Source organism: Xenopus laevis, chromosome 4S (genome assembly GCF_017654675.1).
Source record: "Xenopus laevis strain J_2021 chromosome 4S, Xenopus_laevis_v10.1, whole genome shotgun sequence".
NCBI classification, from domain to species: domain Eukaryota; kingdom Metazoa; phylum Chordata; class Amphibia; order Anura; family Pipidae; genus Xenopus; species Xenopus laevis.
The window spans coordinates 87510952-87528179 of record NC_054378.1 but is presented as its reverse complement, the minus strand read 5'-3'; the positions used below and the strand labels follow the sequence as shown (position 1 = coordinate 87528179).

The window sequence follows — 17228 nt, the reverse complement described above, 5'->3', positions numbered from 1 at the left end:
AAGCGTTCGGCGCCCTTGACGCAACTTGAGATTTTCGGGAAGTAGCGTTGTCCTGGCAAATCTACACCTGGCAAAGTGTTGCGATGTCAGCGAAGCTGTTGCTGGCGCAATTTCGGAGGTAAGTTAATTTGCCCCTTAGTGTTGCCCAATGTGCTGAATTAACACTTTTAATGCAGAAAATCAAGGAGATCCAGAAAACTACTCATAACCCACAAATTAAATCCATATTGCGTTGAAATAGAATTCCTTTCTATGAACAAACATCCCAGAAAAACGAACTATGAAAATAACTAAGGAAAACTAAAATGGCTTTATGAAAATGTTATGAAAAGTGATGTTGTTCAAATTCCCATCTTCTGTAAGTTCAGTCATTTACAAGTAAATGTCATTTTCCAAAACTTTTCAGAAAGTAGCTCAGTGGGTAGTCTTTCTGCCTTGCAGCTCTGGAGTCCTGAGTTTGATTTCAACTTGGGCACTTTCTGGAAGGTGTTTGCATGTTCTTTGCTTGTCTTTGTGAGTTTCCTCCCAACTTCAGGTTGCTTCAATGGCTATTGATACCGAAACTGGAGTCAGTTAATGTGTTAGGCCGGGACTGTAAGCTCCACTGGGGCAAACAGTGATGTATAAATATCTGTTGAGCTGAAAATAAATAAAGATTGATTTCTGCATCCCTTTACCAAATTACTAGTTTTCATGTCTAGATCTGCTGGATGTAGGAAGCATTAGGTGCTGCCATGTTAGAAGAAATATGTAAACATTATGGGGCAGATTTATCAAAGGTCAAGGTGAATTTTCAAATGAAAAAAATATAAGATTTCAAGATATTTTTTGTGTACTTCGACTAGTGAACAGTCCGAATTCAATTTGAATTTGAAAAAAAATTTGAAAATTCGAATATCGAAATTTATCATGTACTGTCTATTTAAAAATTCGACTTTGACAAATCGCCATCTAAAACCGCCAAATTGCTGTTTTAGCCTATGGGGGACCTCCTAGAACCTACTTGGAGTCAATTGGTGGACTTTGAAAAATCTAAGGTTTTTTTGGGAAAAACTTCGAATCGAATTCGATCGAATGCACTGTTCCTTCGATTCGTACGATTTGAATTCAATTAAAAACTGACCTATTAGATCGAAAACTGACCTATTCGACCAAAAAAAAAACTTTGACTTAATTTCAGTTGGTCTTTTCAAATTCGAATTTCTAAGTTTTCTCAATTTGAAATTTGACCCTTGATAAATATGCCTCTATGTTTTGAACTAGGTTTCAGTTACAAAGTGTCAGCATTCTATGTTTTAAATTTTCATTTTTCACTAACAACACAAGTGACCTACAAATGATCTGAAATAGTTTCCTTCCTTTTAAGATCATTTTCTGGCTCTGAAGCAATTGTACAGCAGCACCATGCTGTTCTCTTATAAAACAGTAACTTGTCACTGCCTGGAATTAAGGGAAGGTGCGACTAATTCTCTTTTTTCAGCATGACTTTGGAAAGATGATTTGGCTAAATATGAATAAGAAGTACTGTATGTCCCTTTTTAAGTGTTATTGGTTCTTTAAGCATAAATCTATAGACATTTGAAGGCAAGTTTTAACACAGGTTTAATGAGTGGGCGGCAGGTTTCTTTATATGTAATCATACTTTGCTCCACTGTAGACATGAGGAATCATTTACAACTGTAGCTGTACTGTTGAAAGCAATCATTAAAGGTACTTGCAGCCAAATACACTCCTTCTCTCTTGTTACCCCAATATGTCAGTCCTGCACAAGTACAAGTACAGTATATCTATTCATGCAGGCCTATTGACCTTAGAGCTACCACCATCATCAAGCTGCCAGTAATTTCAGGATTCCTTCTGTTGTATTATTCACACTTTGCCAAAACTTTGAACACAATTGTGTCTGATTTGTCAAGACGTCAATAGCATTTGTTTTCACAGGCAAGATTCTGGAATTGTTGGGAAAATGCTGTTTTGTGGGTAAATAATTGCATCCAAAATGTCACATTGCACTTGCATTCATTAAAGGAGAAGTAAACCCTATAAATGAATATGGCTAAAAATGCCATGTTTTATTTAACGATCTTTTAGCTGTTGAGAAGCTAAGCTTAGGGGTTGTCGCAAATTATCAAGCAGAAAATAAGGTTGGCATGTAATAAAAGCTGATGCTACGAGATTATTGAATTCTGATGCTAGTTGCACTGGTTTCTGTGCTGTCATATAGTAATTATCTGTATTACTTATGAGCTTTATATTGTGACATTTATTTTCTATGTGTACTGTATATTTTGAGTCGGTCCATAAGCTCAGTAAGTGACAGAAGCGCAGAGCATGTGTAGTGAATCAGCAGAAAAGAAGATGGGGAGCTACTGGGGCATCTTTGTAGACACAGATCTTCCCGGCTAAAGGGCTGTGGTTGCCTTGGACTGGTACAGAAGCCAAAAATATAATGTACAGCATTTATAGCCTACTTCTTTAGTTAGGCTTTAGTTCTCCTTCAAAAAGCCCTGCACATCACATCAGAACATAATGCTTGACTTTTGACATGTTAATCACATTCTCCTCTGATATTTATATAAAAGGTCAATACAGGCTTTTTTTAGTTGAGCGAATCTCTGGAAGCACGTCTTGTTGTGAAGGCCTCTTCTTCTTATGAGGAGAAGCTGGAAGTGTGCAATCTGCAAGCAGGTGTCTGTCTTTTTCCTTTTTTAGCAATTTCTTCCAAAAGAAGTTATGAACTTTGCTACTCTTTGTTTTGTGCTTTGTCTTGACCCATCAACACTCTCTGGAGTAAAGGTTCCTACTGCAGCTCCAAAGTGAGTTTTAAGGGAAAAGAAGGATACCTGGGTTAAAGAGTATAATAATATTTCCTTCAAAATAAAATCATTATATTTACAGAAAATAAATAAATCATATGCCAACTGTAATTGATCATTTTTATCTTTGGTTTTATTATTTCTTTAAACCATGGTTAAAAAACATCCCAGCCAAGCGTTCTAGTGTAGTTGTCAATGCAGTTATTTTCTTTTCAGTTAGGGAGACTTCAGCTATGTGACTGACAGTGCTGAGGAGACTGAATTAGGTTATGTTTTGTGTACAGTAGGTCACTGGAGTAAGGAGCGATGTCTGGTGAATAAAAATAAATCCAAGTATCATACTCCCAAATATGACATTAGAAGCCAAATCAAAGGGTGAGTTTACAGAGAGGCTTAGTTTGGCAAAGACTGAGCCTTGTTTGACCCTGTTGGACAGATATAGATTTCTCCTGTTGTATTTTTTTTATATGAGCTGCTGCTACAAACACTACATCAGCTGCCACTCTGTCTCTTCCTCACTGTAATCTGTCTCTTTCCACTTCATCTCTCTGCGATTTTCTCAATTATGTTCCTGGTAACAGGCTGGTGAGATTCTAGCAGCAGCTTCATTAGGCCCTGATGCCTGTAGCAATGTGTGTGTCTCCTGCACATATTGATCCCTTGCCACAGCGTGGAACAGCACAGCGATCCTCACTCACAGTGCCAGGATTTGGCACAACGCACGCTGGAAACATTTGCGACAAGGACACCGTTTGCATTTTTAACCTTCACTGTGCTCTATATTTTCAGGCTCACAATTAAAAAACGTTCAGGCAAAAACCAAAGGAATGAATGAGATGTGTTTATTTGCATAGTTACCCAGCAAAACTGACTGCCACTCCAAACTTCTTTCGTTTTGGATTTTTTTCCTCCCCCTCTCAGCAACACTCATTCCTTTTGTCTTGAATCATGCAAAGAAAAAAATAGGTTTCTAGTTCTGCAGCTTCACCAGTACTGCAAAGGCTAAAAGCTCAATTACTGAACCAGCATTTATATTTTCTAATATACAGTTCATGGGATGCTCGGAATGAAAGTGTTCTTGTGTATAATACTGCAAAAGGGCAACTGGATGCTCAATAAAAGTGAGTGTTATTAAAAAAGCAAACAATATATTAGTAGTGTGAAACTGAAAGGGCAGCTTTGCCATCCAGAGAATCAGAAAGAATCTGGAGCTGCAGTCAATAGCAATTTCCCTCTTTAGATCGATACATTCGCTGCCTTTCTAGCTTCAGAAATCGCTTCGCGGATTTGTTGGGGTAAAGAAAGACATGAGGAGGGGGGTTGAGCTTGAGAGCAAGGCAGTGGAATAGTGGTCTTCTAATGATTCTCAAAGCAAAAAAATGTCTATAAAGGAAAACAGGCTTGTTCCCTTTGCTGCCAGTCACACCAGAAGTGCAATGCTCCATTGAAGGCCCCTCAAGCACTTTGAGTATTAAACAATTACTGAAGCAACTATCTGAAAAATTGGCTTTGGGTACAGATAATGGCATAGAAGAATGGTTCTGCAGAGCATCCTATTAACCATTGACTGCATTAGGGTGCATGAAAGCAGTGTGCAGTGCCTGTTCCGAAAACTTGTGATGTGAACATGACAACTAAAGGAACAATTACTACACAAATGAAAAAGCTTCATAGGTTTTAGAAATGCATACATAGGTGAAAATGAATTAACACAGATATAGTTTTGCACCAATGCCATAACACATATCTTTATTTATTTTTGTGCCGTGAAGACTGATGAAACCATGTGTATATGCATTTGCCACTCTAAATTTCAGTTGTAGAAACCATGATGTGTGTCTTCACATGTAGGCTTATAAATACAGAAAAAAATTATAACAGGATACAACTGACATCACTGAATTAACTAATTAATTAAGTAAAAAGTGTATTATAAAGATATGTACAGTAGATAGTAAATAGTAAAAGCTGGCTTAAAAATCTTTACAAATCACAACTAGCACTTACTCCTAAAGTTTTCTCTGAAATTAAGCTTTATAATTTTGTGAATTGTCCATGTTTGTTTAGATACTAACATTGTATTGAAGTTATTGAACATATATAAATAGGACCCTAGATGTTTTATATAAAGCAGGGTTGGTCATCTCAAAAGGTCTTACTAAATAATTTTGTATGGCTCAAGCGTGACCTGCTTCAATAGACCACTTTGTTTGACATTAATATACAATATAATTGCCCCACTGCTATGTCCATATTAAATAATCTGTTCTAAATAAGGGAATAGTTGGACAGCACTGACCTAAATATGCAATCTCTTTTTTGATGATGAGTTGATAAATATTATTATGTATTACAGAAGAGCTTCTACATGCTAAGTGAAAACTTCAAATTGTGAACAGTTTCTCCTCTTACATAATTAGTTACCGTAAAATCCCATAAACCTGCCAATAGCAGGAACAATAGTGGGTCTAATACAATGAAACCAAGCCCATAACCAACATACAGGAGTTCATTTTCTATATGACTCATCAATTAACCATACCATTTTTGCTTCAAGTAAAAGTTCACTTCCTCAAGTCTTAATGGGTGGACTTTTGTTCTTTATTATTTTGTAGAAGCAAAAAAATCCCCACTATCTGTTTATAATGTACTCTAATGTACTTGTATACCCAGTACATGCAAATACTTCTACCCTGCTTAATTTACAGCTGCCCCTGGGCTGGGAGCTGGAACCATATGAACGTTATCTGGTGGTAGAAACATATGAACCATATGAACTTTATCTGGTGGTAGAAACAGCTAATGGCCCATATATAAGGAAAGTGAGAAAGGAGAAATGTACTTACCAAGTTTAGAACCACAAAAAATAATAAGCTGAGCAAACAGCTGATAATGATGCAAACGCACTTCAGGAAAGTCCCTATTCGGGACCTTTTCTATGTGTGTCTAGCATTGGTTGCCATTTCTACCTTGGGTCTTTGTCTGACCTACGCATTTTCAGCTTTTAGCTTGTTTGTTTCCTAGTCTGATTTACCAGTTTCTCATTTCCTTCCACACTCCAGAAACACACAGGTAGGGTCATTTTGTAAGGATCAATTGTAGACAAGGGAGCACTCCACCTTACATTTTCCATAAGTAAAAATATTAAATTACTGTATAGGCTTTTTAGGTATCCAATGTTTAGGTCACTTAAGCATGGCCTTCAAACAACTGGTCCTCATACTATTCTAAAGAACTATCAGGAGAACATTCTTTCAACTATCCTAATGACATTAGGAAGACATCCCCTTTGGTTCCTACTCATACACAGTCATGAGTTAGTTATTTTCTTTTCCCTGTACCTCATGACACTTTGCAAGTTCATTACTCTTGCCAAATTATCAGCATGAAAGCACATATTGCACCTCATACCCATATGTCACATGCAGACACAGAAACTTGGGACACATAAAGCTCAGACTTACTCCCAGTGCAGGCGCAGCCAACAAAATTATAGAAACACAATCAAACATTTACAAGAGCAAAAAGCCATTCAGCCACCAGACTCCAGAGCACACGCAGAAGCCTCTCATTTTCACACAACGAGTCTCAGCAGTAAGAAACACTTTAAATATTTCCTGCAGTCTTTTCTGAGGAGATGCCGTATAGCTGGTTACGGTGGCCTGTAAAATGTAACGACAGTGATATTTCTGCTCACAGATACTTGTTTGAGAGCGGCTGTAAATACACCCAATGGCCTCAGCCGATGTCTCTTTTGTGGCTGATTACAGACTTGGTTATGGTTTTGCTGAGGGGAAAATAGTCCTTTGCAGAGAGAGTTTATCATCTGAAAAAGCTAGAAATTAACAGCTTGGGTCAGCGGCATCATCTGTGCAGAGCCTGCATTGTCATAGGGTACAATATTTTGTGTCAGGAAGTATTTATATCTGCTTATTCATAAATGTTGTTTCACCTTACTCTTTCTGTGTGTCATGCGATATTATGAATTGTTATAGTTATACCACTGAGATCTCAGCATTCACTAGCCCCAGCCAGTCTAGTTTTCCTTATTTTTGAGAAATGGGATTGCCAGGTACAGTATATGACATTCCTTTTTATTAAACTTATAACATTTGAAGTGGGGTGTTATTTTTATAACATAACCCTTAGACATTTTATGAGAACACTATAACTTTTACTTATTGTATTTCAGTCTCAACAGTGGTTCTGCTAAGCTTGAGGGTAAAGAAAGCTATACTGTTATATTTCACTTAATACATTGATCATGTTAATGGTGTCCAGTACATTTAATTCCTCAAACACACTTTCTACAGAGGCTGAAATACCTGCTATAGTAACACTTAGTATAGTCTGAAAACACATATATTAATATTATTATAGAATAATTACTTTTTTCTCTCTACTGTTCCCTCTTCCTCATTAACAGCAATCAGCATATGTTAAAGAGTAATAGTTATAATGAAATATTGGTCTAATATTGGTCATACAGTAACTGAATGTTAAACCTGTTTACTTTTGAACTACAGAGCATGTAGTTCTTATACTGGCTGTTTATATTATTGCTAGCAGCAGTCAAAACAACACCATAATGGCACAAAGGAAACCACAAGCAAAACATGTTTTCTTTCTTTTAATTTTCTGGCCCACAGTTCAGTGCAAACCTTCATTTCATTCTGATTTAGCTGAACAGTGAGTTTTTCAGCCATTTGAACTAGATGGTATGGCTATGCCCCGGAGCTATATTTGCATGTCATGTTAAATCCATAATCATAATTAGATCAGTCATATTCCCTGTTAAGTAAAGGTCCAGTTCTGAATATAATTTTATCTATATTTAGGGTTGATTTCATAAGTGACTATAGTTTGTCAGGCAGCCCATGCATAATTTCTAATGTCTCATGAAAATATAGAAATCCTGTCATTTATAATAATTCAGCTAGTTAGCGCTTGGTTGACTGATTTAAAAACAATCCCTAAGCATGAAACAATGTCACCATGTACATTTAGCTAGTACACAGTGACAAATGTGCACAATAAATAACTTTGTTGCATGTTATTCTAAAGGTAGAACAGATTTTTTTATGGTCTCACTCATCCTGCTTATGTCATTTTAGTGCAAAATATTTTACAATACCTGTTTATTTTGCTATTTACTGTATTTTGCAATGCATTTTCATATGCTATTTATGCCTAGAACTGTTCATCTGTTTGACTTTTAAATCCTACTAGCAGAGGGCTTAAGACAACTTGGGTGAGCTTCATAACCATAAGAAGATCATATAAAGACATTGGGGGTCATTTATAAAGACTGCCCAGGGCATACTGAGCATGTGCAGAGTCACTGACACTCCTACTATCAAAATTGAGGCTGGTGACCCATGTGCAAAAATTTGAAGGCCTGAATCATTACTGTTATAGAGATTCTGAAACTTTATCCTGGTGCAGTGAGTTTAATATATAAAATATCAACCTATGTTTTTAGGGTTTTGTTCTACTTTAACAGGATCAAAGTGGGGCTCATTTAAAAAGACTGGGCAAATTTGCACCTGGGCAGGAACCCATGGCAACCAATCAGATGATTGTTTTCACTGTTCAAGTTGCAGCTGGATGAAAAAAGTTAATCACTGATTGGTTGCTAAGGGTTACTGCCCAGGTGCAAATTTGCAAATTTGTATGTAAAGCAGGGCTGAGGTCAGCACACTATCACCATAAATCAGGGTATCACAAGGAACTGGCCCAGTATGAGAAAATCTGGTAAATAAAAATCTATTTATACATTTTACACTGTTGGGCTGAGTCGTTTAAAAATGTAATATGTTAATGGTTAGTTCTGCATATTTGTAATTTCTGGACAGGAAAGTGTGTGATGATTTGTAATGCTTGTCTACATACTAAGTTTAATCATTTGCAGATACAAACCCCTTACATTTAGTAGTTGCACTACAACCAGATAACTATAATGCTCTTCCTTTTTCCTAATTTGTATAGTTACATCATTTTAGTGCATTGCTCATAATTTACTTCTCATTCCCGTACTTGTCAGCAAATTTTTTTTAATATAGAATATCAACCAATCAGACACTACGTTTATCTTTAGGCTTTGATTGGCTGCATGCAGGCTTTAACATTAACGAGTACTATTACTTATTGAAATGTTTCTCAGCAATTCTATCTGTAATTGGATATACGTGTTTTTTTTTATTTATTTGAAGATAATCGCAAGTTTAGAGAACTGAAGTTTCCATTTACTGCCCCATTACAATTTTACATTTAGATGTAAATTTGTATTTATCTGTGCTGCCTCAAAACTAACAGGCAAATTTATAATGCTGTGTAAAAAACAGAGGGACAATACACCACACATCGCCAGGCTTCACTGGGTAAAAAATGGGAATAAAAAGGCGTAACATTTTTATGCGTTTTTTTCTTGGACTGTGTATATATATATATATATATATATATATATATATATATATACACAGTCATATGAAAAAGTTTGGGAACCCCTCTTAATACTTTGGAGTTTTTTTTATCATTGGCTGAGCTTTCAAAGTAGCAACTTCCTTTTAATATATAACATGCCTTATGGAAACAGTAGTATTTCAGCAGTGACATAAAGTTTATTGGATTAACAGAAAATTTGCAGTATGCATCATAACAAAATTAGTCAGGTGCATAAATTTGGGCACCCCAACAGAGATATTATATCAATACTTAGTTGAGCCTCCTTTTGCAAATGTAACTTAACAGCTTCTAGACGCCTCCTATAGCCTTTGACGAGTGTCTAGATTCTGGATGGCAGTATTTTTGACCATTTGTCCATACAAAATCTCTACAGTTCTGTTGAATTTGATGGCTGGACAGCATGCTTCAAATCATCCCATAGATTTTCCCTGATATTCAAGTTGGGGGGCTGTGACGACCATTCCAGAAAATTGTACTTCTCCCTCTGGATAAATGCCTTTGTTTATTTCAAAGTGTGTTTAGGGTAATTTTCTTGTTGGAATATCCAACCCCTGTGTAACTTAAACTTTGTGGCTGATGCTTGAACATTATCCTGAAGAATGTGTTGATATTGGGTTGAATTCATCAGACCCTTGACTTTAACAAGAGCCCCAGTCCCTGAACTAGTCACACAGCCCCACAGCATGATGGAACCTCCACCAAATTACAGTAGGTAGTAACTGGGGTTTTTTTTTTGGAATGCGGTGTTCTTCTTCCGCCATGCAAAGAGCTTTTTGTTATGACCAAATAACTTGGTTTTTGTCTCATCCGTCCAAAGCACTTTGTTCCACAATGACTGTGACTTGTCTAAATGAGCTTTTCATACAACAAGCAACTCTGTTTGTGGCGTGAGTGCAGAAAGGGCTTCTTTCTCATCGCCCTGCCATACAGATGTTCTTTGTGCAAATTGCGCTGAATTGTAGAACGATGTACAGATACACCATCTGCAGCAAGATGTTCTTGCAGGTCTTTGGAGGTGATCTTTGGGTTCTCTGTAACCATTCTCACAATCCTCCACATATGCCGCTCCTGTATTTTCTTTGGCCTGCCAGACCTGGGTTTTACAGCAACTGTGCCTGTGGCCTTCTATTTCCTGATTACATTCTTTACAGTTGAAACTGACAGTTTAAACCTCTGAGATAGCTGTTTGTAGCCTTCTCCTAAACCATAATAATGAACAATCTTTGTTTTCAGATTGAATGAGAATTGCTTTGAGGATCCCATGCTGTCACTCTTCAGAGGAGAGTCAAACAGAAGCACAGCTTGCAATTGGCTCACATTTGGACACACCTGCCTATGAAGTTCAAGGCTTAACGAGCTAATTCAACCAATCTGGTGATGCCAGTTGTAAGTATTGAGCAGTTACATGCTTTCAAATAAGCAAAATTACAAGGGTACCCAAATTTTTGCACATCCAGTTTTTCATATTTGATTTAATTTCATACAACTGAATACTGCTTCACTAAAAATCTTTGTTCAGGAAACATCCCAGTACCTGCTCCTGGGAAATGAAAGGCATACCACTGCTAATAGTTGCTAATATTCCACAGTTACTGCTGAGAAATGTATCAACTAAATGTAGCAAGCTGTAACAGTTCCAAATATTCCTGGATCACTGAGCTGCCAGACTGAAACACTAGATACATGAACATTAAACTTTCAACTTAAATATTGGGAAAATTATGAAAAAATAGAAAGCAAAAAAAAAGTCTTTGTTTTTGGTGAACAATCTGAAAACAACTGAACTGAAAATAATGTTTGAAAGGTGAACAACCCCTTTAATTGCTTTATCTTGGCATGTACATTATCTTACAGCACATGAGGTGTATTCTCTGCAAGAGTTTTTCTGCTGTTGGAGAAGTGTAGCCTGTCATTTTAATTAATGGAATCAGCTGAAAGGAGAATTTCAGGCAGAAAACACTCAAATGTGCATTTTTGGCCTGAGCAGTTCATAGTGTGAACAATAGGTTGCACAACACAACCTTTGGTGGTTGAGAAATAATGGGAGAAATTATAGAGATCATTTATGACCTATTACAGAATGCTGTCTGAGAGACCAATGCCAGTCTGTAGTAGAAAATGTTGCAGTTTTAGTTTTTTTACTACAGTCCTGCAGTACTTGTAGATGTGGACTACATGTTCCATAATACATTATGAATGTAGCAATGATTATAGAACTTAAAATAAACTCTTCTTACTGCCATCACATTATTTATAATGCTGTGCTGTTGCTCTCTCATGTTCATGGTTTGACAAGACTAAAAATCCTATAAAGAGGTTGTTCACCTTTAAATTAACTTTAAGTATGATGTAGAGAGTGATATTCTGAGACATTCTGCAATTGGTTTTTATTTTTTATTATTTGTGGTTTTTGAGTTATTTAGCAGCTCTGGTTGCTAGGGTCCAAATAAGCCTAGCAACCATGCATTAATTTGAATAAGAGACTGGCATATGAATAGGAGAGGACCTGACTGAACGATGAGTAATAAAAAGAAGCAATAACAATAAATGTATAGCTTTACAGAGCATTTGTTCTTAGATGGGGTCAGTGACCCCCATTTGAAATCTGAGAAGAATATAAAGAAAAAGGAAAATTACTAAAAAACTATAAATAGTTGCTTAGAATTGGGCATTCAATAACATACTAAAAGTTACTTTAAAGGTGAACCGCCCTTTTAATGCACTTAAAGCTCCCAACTCACACAGGCACAGAAATGGCAAGCAGGGAGAGGCAGATAATTATTACTAATCAGTGATAAACCTTTCCCTCTAAATTTTCGACTACCTAGTTGTATTATTTTATTAAAATCACATGAAGAAAGTATATAAACCTTTGTTAACAGGAAAGCAACAGTAAAGGAGTGGAGTGATACTTTTCAGAAAATGATAGTATAATAAATGTCTATATAACACTATATGAAGGCTTATTGTTGCTTAGGGAACTGTAGTTGTTATTGAAATTATATCCTTGTGTTGTGTCTGTATGTAATATTTCTATATTTAAATTGTGATCCTGTCTAACCAGGGGGCACTTTCTTTTTGCAATAACAATGGTTTCTGGGAGATCAGGAAAAGATTAACACTTTTTTGGCATGTTTATATTTATGTAAGTATTTAGGTGTTTTTAGTACTCTAAGTAACAATATGCCATCCATTTCCTCTGACCTAGAGCAGTGTCACACCCAAAGGAGTAACTAGATGTTACTGCAAATTAATTTTAGGGCCCCCAACATATCCAGAGATTGTCAGGTTTTACCAATATATGTGGAAATTGCTCATTATTTGAGCCTCATGGGCCCCCTAATCCTCCTGTGCCCCCCTGCAGCCACAGGGTCTGCTTCCTCTGTAGTTATGCCCCTGGTCACACCAAGTTACCTGTTACTATGTCTGGTTTCTCCTATATGGCAATGACAGTTAAGGTGAGCCTGCTAAGCATACTGCAAAATCACTACTAAACAACTAGGTTGTACCTAGGTTGTGCTCAATCACTGCATCAGGACCTAACATTTCAGGGCACACGCCCTATGGGAATAGCTGCAAAAGAACAAATTACTGAGCCCATGAGGTGGAAGCTGTGGTGGGCCCTGGATCCCCAGTCTGATGCTGTGCCTTGTAAGTGATCATCCCCAAATCTCACTCTAACTGACCTTCCAATGTTTTGCAAAATTGGCCTTTAGTCTGCAGTCTCCTAATCTAGGACCCCTTGGTGAGACATAACCAAAGTCTGGGAAACAATGTTCTAAACGCAAAGACTATTCACTTTCACAAAATTATTATGTGCCAAAATTTCATAAATTCAACTAAACACTGGGCTCTGTAGTCTTGATGGCACAGCAGCACTCTACCTGTGTTCAGCCTCGATAGAAATCTTCTCACTAGGACAGGGGTGCCCAAAAGGCAGATAGGGATCAACCAGTAGACTTTTAGCTGGTGATCAGTAGATCTCAAGACACTGTCAACAAACATCTTGTCTAAATAACCCTCCTGTTTCATGCTCTTCATTCAGATATTTATTACATTAAAGTTACATAAGAAATAGTTGTTTGTTAAATATAATAATATAAAATTTTCCATAAATCATTATTTAAGTAATATTTTACATGAAACAGAATGCTAACAATGCTTTTATGGATGTAGATCATAATGGGACACAATGACTAAAGGTAGACCTCACATTAGTAAAGTATAGATAGTCTACCAGAAATAAAGATTTTTTCCATTTACTTCCTATTTTTATTTGTGGCTGTTTTTCTAATATTGACATGTAAATTTTCATTTTTCCCCTTCTAAAGCAACTCTAGGAGTGGGGGTCATCGACTCTTTATCTGTTCTAAATTGATACATTTAGTTTTAACATTTGTTATCTTTGTCCCTGCTGAGCAGAAATTCTGAGTTTTATTAAAGCAAGATGTTAGAATTGATACAATAGTTGCTAATATTCACACAGATGCTGCTGAGAAATGTATCAACTAATTGTATAAATTAAATGTAGCAAATTGTAACAGTTCAGATGCTCCTGGATCACTGAGCTGCCAGACTGAAACACTGGAGACACACAAATTAAAGGAAAACTATACCCCTGAAATGAGGGCATATTAAAGAATCTTATCAAACTGGAATATATATTTAAAGGGGGCCTGTCATCCAAAAAAATTATTCAAAATCCTATTTTATCACATTAGTCAAGCAAAATGAACTCTGATTACACAATATAAATAATTTGAATCTTGTTTCCTTCATTCTGGGAATTCATAATTATAGCAAGCAGGCAGGAGCCATTTTGTGGACACTGTTATTAAGACAAGCCTTGCATCATCTCAGAATCTTGTTTGTACACCAGAATGGGGGACCAGCTATCCATCCCCATGCCCTGGTTACATAATTAAACGGTAAAGAGAACGGGGGAATGTTACTTTTTATTTCAATGACCCCTGTTTGTTACTACTAATTTATTGTTTTGCTGTACAGTGCTTTGCCCTCAAGGAGCGCTATACAAATAAAAATATACATACATACATACATGTGGGGAGAGCAGCCACATCTAGGAAGTGCTGAATGGAAAGTGAAAGCAATTGTCTGCCTAGGCATAGAGGAGGGGCAGACAATATTTGATTGACAGCTGAGATTTTTAAATGCGCTTACAACAGCTATGAATGCTTTAATAAAAAATAGAAATTGGATTTCATGTTTAATTTGAAAATGACTTTTATTATACAGATTTTTGTGTCTGGGTGACATTTTGCCCTTTTACATCTCTTGCCTTGAACCACCATTCCGTGATGGTCTGTGTGCTGCCTCAGAGATCACCTGACCACAAATACTGTAGGGGCAGATTTACTAAAGGGTGAAGTGACTAACTGGCCTCATCTAAAAAACAACTGCTCTCTAAGGCTACACATATTTTGTTATTCTATTCAGGCCTTCTTCCATTCATATTCCAGTGTCTTATTCAAATCAATATATGGTTGCTAGGGCAATTTGGACCCTAGCAACCAGACAGCTGAAACAGCAAACTGGCGAGCTGCATAAAAAAGCTAAATCGTTGAAAAACCAAAACAATAAAAAAAGAAAACTCAATGCAAGTTTTCTCAGAATACCACTCTCTACTGAATCCTAAAAGTTCATTTAAAGGTGAACCGCCCCTTTAAGAAGGAGATCCGTTGAGTTGTACAATGCGAACCAAGTCGAACTACAGTTTGTTGTACAAAGTGGGGCCGCACAAGGAATGAGTCGTTTTTTATTAGTTTATTGCGTTGCAAAAGCAGGTAACACTGGAATCTATTTGGACAGACTCATTAAAGCCTGACTTTGCTCAGCCAGCGGAATGACAATCATATTTGAAGAGCTACCCATACTCCTCTCCCAGCCTGCGTTACTCCTTTAAGACCCCGGGGCCACTGCCTCCCCTTTTCTTTCCGCTCTTCTTTTCTCTCTTCCACATTCCCCACCTCCGAACCTTGTTGATTGACAAGCGAAAGAGCAAAGGGGAGGGGAGTGACCCGCCAAAATACCAATCCAAAGCCAAGGGAGGCGGTACTTTACTTCCCAATGGTCCAATCGGCGTGACGGAAGGGGGAGCCGCGTCTCCATTTCGCGCTGTGTGCCAGCTCTGGAGAAGAGAGGGATAGACACAGGAGGGGAGGGAGGAAAGCAGAGTCTGAGCCCAAACAAAAGCAGGACACCGAGCTGTGTGCAACTTCCCTGGCCCGGTACGGACCCCACCCTCCCCGCGGAGCCGCCGTGCCTGGATACTGTAGCTTCTCTTCTTGCCTGGGACGGATTCCTGGCGCCCTGGGATTAACAGGAGGGAGCCACAACAAAGGCAGGAGAGAGAAGAACAATAAGAGTTCCCTGTGCGCTGCAAAACACAGGGCGCTGCAGAGCTGGGCTCGCTCTTGGAAATGGACGATCAGCCCAGGTTGATGCACAGCCACCCCGGGGTGGGGATGGCAGGACACCCCAGTCTGTCCCAGCACATGCAGGATGGAACAGGGGCCAACGAAGGGGATGTGGGCAGAAAGCAGGACATTGGGGATATATTACAGCAGATCATGACCATCACTGACCAGAGTCTGGACGAGGCACAGGCCAGGTGAGCAGGATCTTGTAAAGTGCTTGTCTCTCTTTCTTTTAACAGCTTTAGGCTGGGACCCACTAGGATACTATGTGTGAGCTTATAGTCCTAGTCATGTCCAGCCTGAGGCCCTCCGCCTGGAATTCAGCAACAACTCAGCATCTCAAGGGATCATGGGAGCTGTAGTTAAGAGCCTCAGGGTGGACTCACTTCGTTTTAGAATGAATGTGTGTGCCAGGTTGGATCAGCAAACCACTTTTCTCCATTCGCTTCCCAAACTCACCGTGCTGCTGTTTAACCTCCTTGTATTCCATGGGAAAGGGAATCAGGCAGCCTGCACCATAGAGCTGACAATCTGCCTTGATCCATTACATGGTGCCTTCATGGACACACTAGTGCTGTTTAAACATTTATATGTCTTCTGTGTGCATTCCATTAGCATGACAATAACTGTGCGCACAGATTGTCAATACATGCTTGTGCTAAACTGTTACCTCTTATCAGGGGGGGTCACATTGCAACCTTATTAAATCCCAAAAAGGGGTTTCGAAAAACACACCCAAGCATGTGAAAAATTTGATTCCCCCCCCCCCCCGAACAGTTTCCACCTGGATCTCGGATGTTCAACCTGTGACCCTCCAGTTGTTTCTAACTTCCAGATCAGAGGATTCTGGGAGCAGCAGAAGGGCTGCAGGTTGAAGATTCACATCCTAAATGCATGATACATTCATTCCTAGAGAAAAAAGAAAGTGTCAGGAAGAAGTTCTCCATCTGTCAGGGAAGCACTAAAGATACTGAGTTATCCTCTGGGCCTCCAAAGATACGTTCTACTGGCATCTCAGATCTGTTTACAGTTGTCATTGTGATTGACTCTTTATTACTATATGCTATATTCTCTAATACAGATAGGGACCTATATTTTTCATAAGTAATATATTAAGCTCATGTACAAAACTTGTGTCCAGAGCACAGCAATAAAATCACAAATCACTCTGGTTTTATGGGGCAGACTATATATATATATATATATATATATATATATATATATATATATATATATATATATATATATATATATATATATATATATATATATATATATATATATATATACACGTAATCATTAGTATAGCTTCATAATATGAACTTTTTAGCATGTTGGTTAATGAAATAACAACAGAAGTTTTGTGAATGGGAGTAAAGAGGGATTCTTCTGCCAAGGAAGGGTTTTAGTACTTGGACAATCCAAGCAATATCATTCCCTTTGTTTTGTATTTCAATGAAGATTTAAATATATACCTTATTGCATAACCTGCACAATCTGTCTAATAAGC

The 17228-nt window shown here is 37.8% G+C and overlaps 1 protein-coding gene across 6 annotated transcripts in view; it reads left to right on the top strand.

The window, feature by feature from the left end:
* The first annotated feature begins 15381 nt into the window (after positions 1–15381).
* Positions 15382–17228, top strand: part of pbx1.S (pre-B-cell leukemia homeobox 1 S homeolog) — a 96386-nt gene continuing 94539 nt past the window's right edge. For 3 of the 6 annotated variants that reach the window (XM_018259520.2, XM_018259518.2, XM_018259522.2), the window contains exon 1: positions 15383–15912. In XM_018259520.2, the coding sequence (XP_018115009.1) occupies positions 15722–15912 (191 nt within the window). In that variant the 5' untranslated portion in view covers positions 15383–15721. 6 annotated transcript variants of the gene reach the window in all.